The sequence below is a fragment of the Larimichthys crocea genome, chromosome XI, assembly GCF_000972845.2.
Source record: "Larimichthys crocea isolate SSNF chromosome XI, L_crocea_2.0, whole genome shotgun sequence".
NCBI classification, from domain to species: domain Eukaryota; kingdom Metazoa; phylum Chordata; class Actinopteri; family Sciaenidae; genus Larimichthys; species Larimichthys crocea.
The window spans coordinates 6460149-6474338 of NC_040021.1; the positions used below are offsets into that span (position 1 = coordinate 6460149).

Below are 14190 nucleotides of genomic sequence, written 5' to 3' on the forward strand. Positions count from 1 at the left end.
TTAGTTCTGCCATGAGATCTGAATTATATTCAAAGTTGGATTTGTCTCAGCACTCACTCATCTCGTCTCAGCGACGTGCAGGCATTACATCACCACGCTGAGTCAGCAGGTTTCTGGTCCTGTGGGGTACATTAGGCAGCAAAACAGTGCTGGTCTCCATTACAGTCCATCGCAGCTACTCAATCCACTTCACAGCCAATCAGCCCTGAAGTGTACATGTGGAAAGAAGCAGAGACGTGTTACATCCCGGTCATAAATGACTTTCAGAAAAACAAATAGCAGCTAAATTATGAAGTTAGAGCTTTCAGTCTGTTGGTCAGCCCATGAGGTGAGAAAATAACACATATATGATAGAGTGAAATTTATACCTGGGAAAGTCAGGCCTGGCCGAGTTTCCAGAAAGAACATCTGGCCTCAGGGTTTATCCTGGCTCCGTCTGGTGTTTTTCACCACAGCTATAACACACCTCTCACACTTCATCCTTCGACATGGCTTCTCTTTCGTTGGAGATTGTAGAAAAAGATGTTTTAACTTGCTTCAACGCTGTAGTCTCACAAAATTTTTTCAAAACAATGCCAAGTCACCAAAAAGATGACACTACAGAAGTTTCCATCATTCGTGGGTTCTAGAAAAACAATAATTAAACTCCCCCCAAAAAGTTCTCAAGTATACCTCGCAAGTAAGCATGCGGTGTACGGGACAAACCGAAATTAACAAGTGATTCCTGCCAGTTTAAACAGGCCTTGGTTACCTTAGTTTGATCTGGACTGTGGCTGGCTGACGATCTGAAACATGAATCGCTGCATGTTGCTGTAACTGATATGAAAGTCTGGATGGTGCTGAGACTTATAAAGTCACTTTGAAAAGGTAAAAAGGTGAAACGCTGATGTATCTATCCCAAAAACGAATGAATTAAGACAAAGTCTAGTTTTATTCTGACTGTTTTGGTGCTGTGATGAACTGATTCATAGGGTCAAGTTCTTATAGTTCATCCCGTAGACCTAAGCACTCATTTAAGTTTTGTGTCAGTCCACATTTAACTCTGATTTTAGGTCTGTTTGCTCCTGAGTCAAACTTGTGACTCTTTAGTTTTGAGCTTCAACATAGTTGGCAGATCATTTAAAGTCATTGTTTTGTGGTATGTAAATAACATTTGTTGTTTTATGTCCACCCAAGTCTTTGAAGTACACCAACTGCTGTTTACCAGTGATGGAAGAAGATCTTTAACTTAAAACAGAGTAGAAATTGGTATTTTCATGATTTGGCACCCCACTTTCAGAATGTAAGACATACAAATGACAGAGACTCCATTCACCTGATTAGAAGTCAGTGTAACAACAATATGATTTATTGTATGTTAAATCTAAACGAGTGACTACAGCAATAGAAAAAGGAGTAAAAGGTACAATATTGTACTCTACAAGTAATGTTGTACTCAAGTAAAGTACAAGTACCTCAAAATTATACTGAGGTACAGCACTTTCCAACACAGGAATCACGTTCGCTTGCTGTACAGCTGTGCACAGAATAATCATGCGGACCAATGTGTCTCTTCTGTGGCTGGATGTGGTGACATCTTGTCCTGCAGTAGTTTAGCAACTGTCCTGGTGATTTATGGCCCACAAGTGGAAATAGTTAACGTGCAGGCTTTTGCAGAAGGTCACAGTCCACACAGTAATTGATTGGCTGGTCACTTGTCTCAACCATATTTTCCTGCTACATAGACGAGAAACCACCAATTTTACGCTTTTGCTTCGGGTTTCTGAGGTGAAAACAGCGGGTGACTTAGAACAAATGTTCCATGCTCATAACGAACAAGTCATGGGGACTGCAGGAATAAGGGATTTGGGTGGATTCTTGAAGGAAGTTTTTGTTGGAGATCGGGTTCCTAACATCCCACAAGGCCTGTCATGTTCCAGCACGGAGAAAGAGAGAAATGCAGTGAAAATATCATTCAGCAGGAAACCAGCGAGCCTGGTCGAGGGTGGTGATCAGCTGTTTTCCTACAACAACACATTTATATAATATAATAAATAAATATTAACGTTTGCTTAATGTTGAGACATCATTTTGAAAATGTATTATTTTTGTCCTTAATCTCCAAACTCTTATTTTTGGACATCTGTACCCCACACTTTACTAAATTCTACTATGAGCTGCAAAATGTAAATTATAGGGCACATTTTTTGGTAGACTACCTATGTTAAAACAACAGGGTAAATCTAGACAATCTAATATCTTTGAGTCAGTGGCAGCAAACCTCAAAAATCTAGCGGGAGGGGTTGACATGTGTTTTGAATTAATGGCCGCTCCCTTCCCTTCACAGGGCAACAATAGCGCTCTGCATTGGAAGTATAGTAGGGTACCGACAAGACTGAGACTGTTTAAAAAAAAGCTTTATTGGAGTTCGATGCAAGCCAGTCGCATTTCATTACAACACACGTTTACAAAAATAGTACGTTTCCCTTTTTGAGATATAAAAGATTATTTATGTGTGTATCATAAGACCCAAACCTTCTTATTAGTCTCTGCTATCACAAACTGTATTTATACATTATTATTTATCTGTGTTTCTTGACCTTTCTAGCCTTCATACCACTTTAAGGAATATTTTTTTGAAATATACTTTCTTTCCAAGACTTAGATGAGAAGATTGATACCACTCTCATGTTTGTGCATAAGGCAGAGAGCTAGAGCCTAAGGCAATTAGCTTAGCTTAGCTTATCTTAATTTAGCAGAAAAACTGGAGGCAGAGGGAAACTGTCATGGTTTTGAGCATCTTGTTTCATGTTTCCTGTTTTATTTTGTAATTCTCCCAAATTCATGTCTTTGGCTTTACTTCCTGCCTTTCTTGCGTTTCCCGCCATTTTTTATTTTCTGTTCCAGCCTGATTAGTTTCACGTGCCTCATCTAGCTTGTCTTTACTTCTGTCTCCATATATAGCATATGTACTGAACATACACCTCCAAGTCCAAGTCTGTTGTTTCTTGCCAAATCGTTTTGTCTAAACATACTGCATTAAAATGTAATACTGTCTGCACCATGTTTTATGTTTCATGTAGCACCATGATCCTTGGCAAAAACACTGACTCTTTAGCCTTACTCTGTGTTTCATTCTTCAATTCTGTATTCTGCTTCACCGTCCTGTTGTTCCTGCTCCTCGTGTTTGCGTATACCAGCCTCATAACTAACTTAAAGTCTTCATTTGTTCACTTCACTTTTACGTCTGGATTTGGGTCCATTTCTTGAACTAACTGTGAAAGAATCAGCTAACCTGGTTCTCCAAAAAGTAAAAAACAAGAAACATCTGTAACTTTTGCTGTTTACCACGTTGAATCTTGTTTGTGTAATTTAATACTGACTCTCATGTAGTTACATAGAGTTATGTTCTGTTAGTATTTTTAAGCAAACAACTTCAGAGTGTATAATGGATAAACTGCTGTTTGTAAGAAATCACACATGTGCACATATTAAACAAACAAGATATAAAATGTTAATAAGCTTCGGAAAGACTCAGGATAACTGTTTGTCTTTATGCTAAGCTAGGCTAATCACCTCCAACAGCTTCTCATCGAACTCTCAAAAAAAAAAGTGAATGTGTATTTCCCAAAATGTTTTCACAATCATGTCAACAAGAGAGTTATTTGTTACTTTCCTTCGTCCAAAAACAATAGAAGAAAATGTCAATCAAAGGTGTCTAAAGAGTCAAATTCAGACTTTAAACTTTATATCTTCAAAGACAATTTTGACCAATATATGTAAGAAACATCTTCAGAGTACCTGCTCTGAAATGCCAAAAGATAAACAAACTGACTTAATTTTTTACACTTTAAGAACCAATAAAGTGCCATCCATCAGAAAAAGGATGTGTCAATGTGTACAAAATGTAAAAACTAATGCTTTTCTGTGCCTATATAGTAGTGCATGGCAATGTAAAGTCCAAATCTGTGGTTAACAGCCCTGCTATTTATTATGCCCCATGAGGTTTTGAGGCTTGACGACAACCTTAAACATATTCTTTCCTTCAAGTACATTCAACTAGGCAAGACATTTTTTGTATTCATATTAATCTCATCATCAAAGGCAAGTTTTAAATTCTAGTAAAATGGGGATTTTTGATCATTCTTTGGCTTTGTTGCCAGGAAACACTCATCAAAAGTAGTTATGAGACCCATGTGTTGTATGAAGGCATACCACCATACAAAATTCAAAGTCTGTCCAAAGATCGTTCATTTGGCCTTGGGTAGTCTTTCTCAACAACTTCTCAACAACAGTTCAACCTTGACAGCAGTTCTGTTTTATATTTTTTAGATCCTCCTCTTGGTTCATTTCATGTGGCCATGTCTTAACATCAGGGGAGTGGCTCCTTTAAAGCCCCCATCTCCAATTTGATTGTTGCATTTGTTCTTTATTGTCTTGTATAATCCCAAAGAAATGGATTATTGCGTTCCCGGTCACAATGGATGATATCCTAATCTGCAAATAAAGCTTCTCTGTGCCGGACAAATCACCTCCAAGTCCACGTCTTCATCTATCTTTCTACTGTCTTTTGGACCCAGTAGCAGGCGTCACGGTCCGCTCTTGGGTGTTGATTCGGTCATGGGGGTATGGCAAGCCTGGAGGTCCAGGGGTTCCTGGTGGTCCAGGTGGCCCTGCTGGCCCTGGTTTTCCCCTTGGTCCTACTGGCCCAATAACGCCTGGTTGTCCTGCTTGACCCTGGATCCCTGAAGGCCCTGTGAGTCCTTCCATGCCATCAGCACCAGAGAGGCCCATGTCACCTTTCTGGCCCTTCTCGCCACGTGTTCCTGGAAAACCGGGAGACCCTTTAGCCCCTTTGAGTCCAATTGACCCTTTGTTGCCACTGGGCCCTGGTGCACCTGTTGCTCCTATGGGCCCTAAAGAACCCTTCTCTCCAGTTAATCCACGGCTTCCTGTCGGGCCTCTGTCACCTTTGCTCCCAGTTAGTCCCATGGGTCCTTTTGAGCCAGTCTCACCACGGTTCCCTTTGGGCCCTGGTGGTCCAGGAATACCTGTTGAGAGAAAATAGTGAGGTGGCATTCAAAATTCAAGAATCCATGTACTGCACTGGTTTGTACATAAGGCAACATGTAATGTACCTTTGACTATAGTGAAGTTCTTTATGAGCTGTGTATGGTGAACATCCACAAGCTTCATCTCCTCCATCACCATGGACAGGTTTCTGACATCCACATCCAGTCTTAGATTCAGCAACATGTTTTGCTGTCTCAGTGTGTCCGCCAAATGGAGAAGTAACAAAACTGTGTTGTTCAGGTTCTGTAGAAAAGAAACAATATGGATAAAGACAAGAAGCAAAAGCGGAAATCTGTAAGAACGTGAAAACAAAGAACAAGGAGATGCTTGCTAACCATAGCTAACTTTTGATTATTTTGTCCTTAAGTGCACTTAAAAGCTCCAAGAGTCTATGGGTCATTAGACAAAACTTTACAAACCTTTCAGGAAGCTGGAGGGAAACATTCATATATTAAGATTACCTTTACACACCTTTACCTTTGGTTAACCTCATTATTTGGCACTTTGGCCTCATTTAATATCATCATCCGACTGTATGCAAATGCAACATTATATATATATGTAAAGTGATATGTGGTGGTTGGATCACACTTAATGAGAAGGAACAGCAGGATGGAGACGTATAAACCATGTAGCACTTTTCTGATTTTTATATACAGCTCTTATAGACAAGATCTTTTACCAAGGGTGTTTTTTAAGTGTGACATACTATGCCTTTGTATTTGTTGACAAATGCATAATGATGAAAAAACAAATCGCTCTGTGCTTAATACCTGTAGATCTTCTGTGTGTCTGCCCATGCGACTCTGGCAGGATGAGCTCTCGATGTTGATGTACTTGTACATGCTCTGGACGTGGTTGACAGTGGCATTGATGCTGGAGGAGATCGTATCAATCTCCATCGAGATGGAGTTCAGACGACCATCCAACGCAGAAAAACGCTCACCAGTCCGGTTCTCATAGTACCTACAACAGGAAGGTTGTGTATGGTTATTACATTTGTGGAGTGATAATACTTTTTCTGTCTGTGATGAGTGTGTGTGTGTATTAACTGTGTCTATTTATCTATCATTGTGGGGACATATGTATACAATGTCACATGTGGGGACTCACCTCTCATTTGAGACCAAACATCGGGTCCCTACAGGGTTAACCATTTTTTTAAGGATTGTCTTTCGCGTTAAGGTTAGTATTTGACTTAGTCAAGGTTAGATTAGGGTAACGGGAGGGATATAGGGGTATAGAAGGTTACAGTTTACCTCCAGAGACTTGATCTAATTAATACAATATACTTATATGTGTAGCAGTACACGTTTTACATGTGTTACCTGGAATGGTAGTGAAGGTCATGCATGTTCTCCTCGTGTTCATCCATGAAAGACGTCACGTTGTCAAGCTGCATCTGCAAGTTCATCACCTGGAGAACAGGCATACATTTTTCACTTTATTTGTGATGACCTTCACTGACATTCTCATATAAAGCATAAAACATTGAATCATTATCGGTAGCCTACACCACAGCTTACCACAGTGTTTATTATCAGCCTATGTACAATAAACAGCTAAGTCAAGAGGGTTTAAAGTAATGCATTGCACTGAGCTGACCCTTATTTCCAAAGCAGAGGTGATACATCATATAAATATGTGGTGGGTGTTCGGTGCCACCAACACAAACACACACCTGCTGGGTGAGGTCGTAGTACACCTCATTGGACATGGCGATTCTCTGGTGATCTGCTGCAATGTTGTTTTGGAGGAAACGCATGCTTTGCGTGGTGCTGCTTGTGTTGGATTTAATGGAGGTCAGAACTCGACTGTAGTTCTGCCAGTCAGTGGTCAACTTCTGGAGGACCAGAGTCTCCTCGTCTGCTTTTCTCTGCAGGGCGTCTATCCACATTGTACTGGAGGGAAAAAAAAACAGAGGACATGTGAGGTGAAGTGGATAAAACATCAGCTGTGTGTACTAAAGGTTTCTTTTTAAGTGTATGATGAGAAGAACAAGACAACTTTAACCATCTAAATAATTGATCTATGTGCCTATTTCAAACAATTCAAAAAAAGATGGAGGATAAACTCCACTGGTCTGCAGTAGGTTTAAATTGGCATTATGTGTGCTGAGTCACAGCCTTGTCTTTTTTTAAATAAGAAATCCCAGTTGTTATTCTTACCATACTTTGTCATCATGAATGATAATTTGCTTATGAGGATTGTCAAAAATAGAATTGCACTTGTGGCGATGACTCAGGCTTCTTGCCTACTGTCAGCCACTTGGCAGGATCACCAAAAGGTCAACAACACATTATATGTAGCCAATAAGAGATGATGACAACTGTGAGAAATTTGTTAATAATAACTGTGATGAAATATATTCGCCAACAACCTTTTTTTCCACAATGAAGACATGATATTGACAAGATGTTATGAGGCTGTCTGCATCCTAGTTCCCATTGTTTTCTCTTTTCTTGTGTGTGTGTCTCTCTTGTTTGTCTCTCTCTGTTATATTTGTCGTTGATTTTGAATGACTATAAATATTTGTCCATCAGTCTCTTCCCTGCATCTTTTCAATCACCTGAGTGCCACCGTCATGTTAACTTGCTGTGCTGTAGCTTTGACGTCATACTGATCATCCGCCAGTGTCTTCATTTTCACTACAGTTTCCTCGATCACGTCCTTCCAGCCCTCCACCCGATCCAGGTATCTTTCCAGTGACTGGTTGAGAATTTTGATAGACATGAGGTGGTTTTGCATGTCGCGTGTCAGCCGGTTGCTGGTGGCCTTTAGGGTGTTCTGGGTCTGGGAGGCCTGGTCCAGGACCTGAAGTTGTAACAGGGACCAAAGAGGCTGTCTTAATGATCTAAGGATTTGCTTCTTTTCTCTGTTTTACATCTTTACAAACTAAATATCGTTGGGTTTTGGATTAACGTTTGAACAAAACAAGCGACTTGAAGACATCACAGTACCTGCTCCTGTCCCAGAATCATTCTCTGGATGTCTTCAAACTCTCTCTTCAGCCTGCTGATCTGCTGGCTGTACAGAGCCACATCCAGACAGCCTGAACAGTTAGAGCTGGAGCTCAGATCTGAGACATGAATTCAGAGAAGGAAATGGAGGAGAGATGGGAGATAAAGAAAGAAACACAGTGAGGCATGATGGATAAAGGTTTTAGATGTCTGTATATGATATATATTAAAGCTTCTGGTAACCATCTGTGAGTTTAATGGGAGAGATCTTTTGTCCTCCCTCAACATCACAAATCAATCATCTATACTGCTTTGCACTTTATAAGTGACCTGAAAACAGCTGGTATACATCCAGAGTCAATATACTTACAAAACAGCCACACCGCAAAGGTCCGTTTAGTAGCTTTTGATCTCATTATCTTCCTCAGCAGATGGAAAGATATTAAATTTAACTGTAACTGTTCCAAACATCTGCTAAATGGACCTATTACTGAGACTGTTTTCATCAACTGCTGTTTCCAAAATCAAGAATGAACTTTTAATCATATCCAGAATAGCTACTTAATGGATGTTTGTGAGATCATTTTGTCAGAAAATATTCTTTATGGTAGCAGAAAAACAGCAATTTTAGGATCTTTTAATGTTGTAAATGAATTAATTTAGGAAGCATCTGTACAGTAACATACTAAAAATAGCTTTACATTGTATACTTACACTTCTTAAAGACTGTCTGAAATCCTCAAATCAGTCGAGAAGCAAATCAAATTTAGCATTTCTATATTTTTATATATTGTTATCAATCAGAGAAACATTGAATGACTCTGGTTGGAGTTAAATCTGAGACAAGTGGACTCAAACTTGAACAAAGTCCAATTTCCCCAGATTAACTCTCTTCAAGGAACTGGAATGACTCTTATGTTTATGTGTGCTTAAGTGTTTTTCCATCGCTATTGTTCTCCCATTGTTTGTAAGTAATTCCAGCTACTTTACCATCTATTCCTTGCTGAACTCTGGAGATCTTCTTGTGGTAGACGGACTCTTCCTCAGACAAGCTGTCCACCTTCCTGAACACTGGAGAAACAGCCAAGTTGTTTAAGTTAAAATAAGGCTCTTAGTGAAGGAGCACGCCGCTGATAGCCGTGTTACAGTTTTGCTTTTGTGAACATTAAATGAGTGGATACAGAAATGATTAACATCAGGGGTACGTTGGTGTTAACAGGATATCGGAAGTATTTAAAGGAGTAAAAACAGGAAGTTGTAATTTAAGCCCAACAACACAACATGTAAAGTTTTCATTAGCTAACAAATGTAACCAAAACACAGATGAATGATGGTTGGTTTAACCAGCTGGCAAGGTCCTGCTCTCCCAACATATTTCCCAAGAGAGCAACAAGAATTTAGTGAGTGTGAGTTTTTGTGTGTACGAGTGTGAGAGTGTAGGTTTGATGCACACTTTTTCGGCACCCTAAGCAGTGATTATGGGGATTAATGTAGGTCTGTTCCACAGTGTGTTTGCATATATAAATGCTTCCACATGCGTTCTGCGCATACCACCTGCTCTACTGTATTAGCTGCTGTGACAATGACTTTGAACATAACTTGTGGCTTTTGTTAAACTCAGTGAAAAGATGCTGAAGCATATATCGTGCTTCATTTCAAATTTGTTCCTTATTATTGGTAAAACAGATGTTCAGCAGGGAACGGAAAATCAATGGTTAATAGTTTCATTTTTTTTCTTGTGCACATGCACATGTTGGGAGTTGCAGCCAAATCTTTTGTGTTTATACTTTTTAGGGCTTTGGTGCTGTGCATGTGGTGTACATGTTTACATGTGCGTTGGAACAAATTAAGCTACGAATGTTCCACATGTTTTGTATTTGGATGCTCAATTGTCGTTCAATATATAAAAATATTGGCATCTACAAAATGTACATGATTACAGTTTCCCCAGAATATCTGGGGAATGTGGGCATATTATTTGTGCCTACATGATGTTGAAATTGTCATTTGACAATTGTCCCAACTTTTTGCAGATCAAGTCATGTTATAATGCCACATTTACTTACTGGAATCTAGAATCTGAGCTACATAAGGCTCATAACTAGGTGACTAAAAGTTAGGTTATTTATTGATTTTGGTGAAACTGGGTCATATTTTATGGAGATAATGTTTCTGGTTTTCCCTCTGATGTCCTCCAGGCTGCAGTGAATCAACTCTCAGTGATTTACAGAGTTTCGTGATGAACAGTAACGTAAATTGCTGCCAATTACAGGTGCTGTTAGTTCAGTTTGTTAGCTGGACTACCTGGACTGTGACACTAGGCTGGGCTTCTTAAAGTTGGACTAGTAAGTAATATTAGCAGGCTGCTATGTCTTGTGTTGTTGTACCTGCCTGATGTTTGACTTTTAGCAAAGTTGTGGCTAATTTTTGATCATAACTAATATAATCATAACAAATACACGTGTACAGCTGTCCATATTTACCACAGTGGTATTGCACGTTGAGACTGGGGAACTAAATCGCAAAAAATAACAAATTTTTACGTAATGTTGCTTTAAAAGAGTAACATACAGTTAGCCTAAAAGTCATTTCACAGTTACAGTGTTGTATTAGCAACACATTAGCCTCAGACAGCTGGCTTAGTACAATGGCTAACTTGGTTAGCAGTAAACTCGTCGTAGATAAACGCATTTAATGGCAGTAATACAGGAAGTTGGGCACATATCCATCAAAAATATTTAGCTTGTTACATGGTGGAAAAAAGATCTGTCAAAATGGCGTATGTAAAAAATGACAGTTAAACTGCCAGTTGTTGTTGCCATAGCAGCAGAATTCAAACTGACACCGACGGCTGGTGTCGGATGACAAACTGTTTCCAGCACATGGTGGAGTCAATGAAATGCCGTCACACAGCAGAACAAGACTGAACTTTATTATATTTCTGTACCTGAATTGTACGTGAGCTCTGAGATCCCAGAGTGGTGGTAAAAGACGAAGATTTACGGCTTTTAAGCCAAATAAAACGATGTTAATGTGAAAAGCATCTGTTGGTGCTGAGTAGCTGTCAGCTAAAACATGGTATACAGGACCCAGGGCCACATTCATTTGATCTATATGACTTAAATGGACTGTGTTTTATTAAGACTTACACACACATAGATAGAAATGTAGAGTCTGCTCTTTTCCCATGACAGGCCTATGTCTCACTCCTATTGCTTAGTGTCAGCATTAATTATTAAAATTACCTAATAAATCTGTGGACAGCATCTGCATCCAACCTTAGAGATTATCTGCTCATTAGGGCCGTCAGGGAATCATATTTTGGGGTATTGGTGGTCCTAACTCATTGATGGCAACTTGATTTTTGTAAAAAAAAACAACAACAAAAAAACGTCAAACTGAGCTCACCAAGCGATGCCAGCACTGCCACTGTGATGATGAGAAAAGCAACAAATCCATAGAGGACTTTGACAGCCAGCTGGAGAGAGTGGCTCTGCTGACACCTCATGCAGCCTCCTCTGCTACGACCTGGAAGAGCAGTGAATGGACATTTCATCAGATCTTATTACTCTGCTTTGTTAACCATTATCATAATCATATCAGTTTTTCTTTGGAGATCAGTATAACTACTGATGATAAAGAAGCAGTTCAATATAAATATACTACAAAGTATCTTAAGTTAAAGTAAACATTATAAAGCAATTCCCTTTTGGGGTTTTACAGTGTTGTATAACTTTATTTGTATGACTGCAATTAATGACTACTTTATTTAATCTGCCAGTTATTGACTGAACTGACTGTTGTTAGACTTGTGTCAATGTGTCAATATGTGTGTGGGCTTCACCTCTAAATGAAGGCATTTCCTCTTCTCCAGTGAAATCCTCCTCTGAAAAACAAGACGAGGAAAACATGTAAAAAATGATGTACTGACCAAGTGACAGATAATATGATATGTAGGCATTTATATCTGAACTGTTTGTTGTCATTTTACTGGTAAAAATACAAGTTAAGTCACAAATATGGAAAACTACTTATTCTCACACTTTTGTACTTTTCTTTACAGAGCCAACATGGATTAAACCAATTATGTTGGAACAAAACCCTGAAAACAGTTGGTTGTAATGTGCAAAAATCACTTTCTTGCCAAGAATTCGATTAGAGGACTGATACCTCTCCTACATCTGTCCCTTAAAGACGGAGCTAGAGCTGAGAGATGATTAGCTTTGCATAAAGACTAGAAGGAGGAGGAAACAGCTAGCCAGAGTTCGATGGATGTCTTAAACTACAAAATTGTACATTTCCATTTGTGCACTTTTAAGGTGCTGGTGATAATCTCCTCCTGACTTTAGCTCCACATTTAACGTACAGACATGAGAATCGTGTCCATTTTCCCATGAACATTTGGCATGCAAGCAAATATGTGTTCCAGAAAGGTCAAACTATTCTTTTACAATGTAGCTTAAAGCTCATTTACCTTTCAGGGGCAGCTAACAAGACTGTGGAAATTCAAAAGTTTAACTTCTTGTCTTGCATCACTAACAAAGTCATTCTCAGACTTTGAATGCAAATGACAGTACTGGATTAATCACATAGTTGATGAGCACGTATAATGAACCAGTTGAAATAATGTTTCTTCACAGGACTACAGAAAACCATTACCTTTAAAAAGCTGGTTCTCATATCCACCATAGTTATCTGCCAAAAAAGAATGAAAACAGACAGTTTTTAAAAACAAAGTTTACTGAAAACTAATATTACTGGAGCCACCAATAAGTTTTATTACTCTTGTCATAAATCATACAAAACAGCTGCCTCCCAATTCCCCCACAATGCCCCTCCTGGAGTCTCTGTTCAGCACAAGGCTGCTATCTCAGCACAATGAAGACGAAGGTTTTTGTTCTGCTCGAATGTTTTCTCCAAGCTGTTGCACACTCAGGAGTAAAAGCCCCTCGGTGGTGCAAAGTATGAGAACAGTTGTTGATTTTATGTGTGGGAGTATTGTGCGTGCTTATGTGTCAGAGGAGGTTGTCAACACACACTTGGGCTGGAAAAGGGCAAAGTAAAAGACGCATGACTTCTATGGAACATAACCAGAGGGCTTAATAAACCACACAGTGCTGATTTACTTTAAAGTCCCAGAACACATTCAACGTCATGTTTTCATAACTTTATGTAATAGCGATGGATTTTATACAACATGTAATTAACCCTACGCCACCCAAACTGGTACCCAAGCCCACACTTCAGGCACTGCAGGTGTGGCACTTTATGTTTAAGAAGGCAAAACACACAGTGGAGCTGAAGGGGAAGCTATTTCTGAAGGAAAAGAGCTGGGAAACACATACATATATACTCATACATCAAAAAAAATGGGGTTTGGCAGGTTGCTGACTAGCTTAACAGAAACACTTGGACACTGCCATGGTGCTATACTGCCAAATGGATTGGCCTGAAAGCAAACGGTGTCATACTGAGTTGTCAGACTGTGGAAACATTGCCATATAATGTAATGTATGCAGTCATATATCTTACTGCATGAAATACCCAAGCACTGCAGCTGAATATGCGCATGGTTGAATGACCTATTGGTGTGATGTAACAACCAAAAATCAAACTCCACAAGCTTCAAGATGTCTGTGAAACGTTTCTTGTTGTGCACAAATGGGACACAGTACAGAAGTCATGCTTACAAAACCTGATTGGCATCAGCTGCACGTTCAATAACAATTATTGTCCTACCTCCAACCTCCCCCTCATGTGCTGAGGAAGAATGACAGCATTAGTGGATTCAACAATCCCCCGAAGCAACATAAGTTTACACTTCAAATGACAGAGTTCTCAAGTGGCTGTAATAATCACAATGGGATGAAGGATGGGAGTCAGATGATGTTGAACAGGAAAGTCCCAACAACATATTTAACATGGGAGGCTGCTGTTTGTTTATTATCTCTGAACCTCAAAGTGTAACTAAACTGCCAAATTCTGCTATCTATCAGGAATACAGCTGCCATTAGTCAGCGCAAAGCAGGCTGGCCATGAGTAGCTGCTGTCAAGACCCTTTGGAGACTGGACACTCTGGAGCTTTGACAGTCACTGAAGCACACTCAATGCCCTTTTTTGTGTTGTAAATGAATGTTAGCTTACCTAGTGACTCAGAGAGACTACACCTCTGGTGCTT

The 14190-nt window shown here is 39.5% G+C and overlaps 1 protein-coding gene across 2 annotated transcripts in view; it reads right to left on the minus strand.

The window, feature by feature from the left end:
* Positions 1 to 2378: 2378 nt before the first annotated feature.
* The window catches only part of scara3 (scavenger receptor class A, member 3), a 34744-nt gene continuing 22932 nt past the window's right edge, over positions 2379 to 14190 (minus strand). The window contains exons 2-12 of one of the 2 annotated variants that reach the window (XM_010746817.3): positions 12672 to 12707; positions 11857 to 11898; positions 11421 to 11540; positions 9003 to 9083; positions 8013 to 8131; positions 7622 to 7866; positions 6734 to 6953; positions 6381 to 6469; positions 5826 to 6018; positions 5118 to 5295; positions 2379 to 5030 (exon numbers count right to left, since the gene is read on the minus strand). In XM_010746817.3, the coding sequence (XP_010745119.3) occupies positions 4540 to 5030; positions 5118 to 5295; positions 5826 to 6018; positions 6381 to 6469; positions 6734 to 6953; positions 7622 to 7866; positions 8013 to 8131; positions 9003 to 9083; positions 11421 to 11540; positions 11857 to 11898; positions 12672 to 12707 (1814 nt within the window). In that variant the 3' untranslated portion in view covers positions 2379 to 4539. 2 annotated transcript variants of the gene reach the window in all.